Below are 1083 nucleotides of genomic sequence, written 5' to 3' on the forward strand. Positions count from 1 at the left end.
CCACCTGTATATTTTTTTTTTACTCCATGGTTCTTCAAGGATGCAGAGTCCCAACTTGCTTCGCAAGTTCTCAAACTGTGTAGCATCAAGAGCTTTTGTGAAGATGTCAGCTAGCTGAAGTTCAGTGTTTATGTGCTCTAGGAAAATTACCTTGTCTTCGACGAGCTCTCTGATAAAGTGGTGTTGGATATCAATATGTTTCGTTCTGCTATGCTGAATTGGATTTTTGGAGATATTGATAGCACTAATATTGTCACAATATAAAGTCATGACATTCTGAGGAACATTGTACTCAGTCAGCATTTGTTTCATCCAGACCAATTGTGAACAACTACTACTAGCTGCTACGTACTCTGCTTCAGCAGTAGATAAGGAGACACAATTTTGTTTCTTGCTGAACCACGATATAAGGTTGCTACCTAGAAAGAAACATCCTCAAGATGTGCTTTTTCTGTTATCAGCACTTCCAGCCCAGTCAGCATCACAATATCCAGTCAAGACAGGGTCACTTCCGTTGGTGTATAGTATGCCATGGTCTGAAGTCCCATTTACATATTTAAGAGTTCTCTTGACTTGATTCAAGTGACTTACCTTTGGCTCTGCTTGATATCTTGCACTCACTCCGACTGCAAATGTAATATCTGGTCTGCTGGCTGTCAGATATAACAAGCTTCCAATCATGCTTCTGTACAGACTCTGGTCAACACTTATGCCCCCTTCATCTTTGGATAGCTTTTGATGTGTTGGCGCAGGAGTTCTTTTGTGACTTGCATTGTCCATACCAAATTTCTTTACTATATTCTTGGCATATTTGCTTTGAGACATGAATGTGGAGTCTTCCATTTGTTTGATTTGAAGACCAAGAAACTAAGTCAGTTCCCCAACCATACTCATTTCAAATTTGGTCTGCATTTGACCAACAAAGTGTTTTACCATTGTATCTGACATTCCTCCAAACATTATGTCATCCACATATATCTGAGCAATCATGATTCTTCCATCTGTGTTTTTGAACTGTGCAAGTTCCTCTTGCATGGCATTGATCCAAAACTCATCTGTCAGGGCTTCCTTTACATTTTTTGG

General features: G+C 39.6%; 1 protein-coding gene across 1 annotated transcript; it reads right to left on the bottom strand.

The window, feature by feature from the left end:
• Nucleotides 1–435: 435 nt before the first annotated feature.
• On the bottom strand, nucleotides 436–843 carry LOC131642241 (uncharacterized mitochondrial protein AtMg00810-like). The gene has a single exon (XM_058912513.1). It carries the CDS (start codon nucleotides 841–843, stop codon nucleotides 436–438), a length of 408 nt encoding a protein of 135 aa, XP_058768496.1.
• Nucleotides 844–1083: the final 240 nt, after the last annotated feature.

The sequence above is a fragment of the Vicia villosa genome, unplaced genomic scaffold, assembly GCF_029867415.1.
Source record: "Vicia villosa cultivar HV-30 ecotype Madison, WI unplaced genomic scaffold, Vvil1.0 ctg.004684F_1_1, whole genome shotgun sequence".
In the NCBI taxonomy this organism is placed as follows: domain Eukaryota; kingdom Viridiplantae; phylum Streptophyta; class Magnoliopsida; order Fabales; family Fabaceae; genus Vicia; species Vicia villosa.

Excerpts from the sequence above, each read along its gene's own strand:
- LOC131642241 (XM_058912513.1), bottom strand. The coding sequence starts at position 843 with ATGGAAGACTCCACATTCATGTCTCAAAGCAAATATGCCAAGAATATA.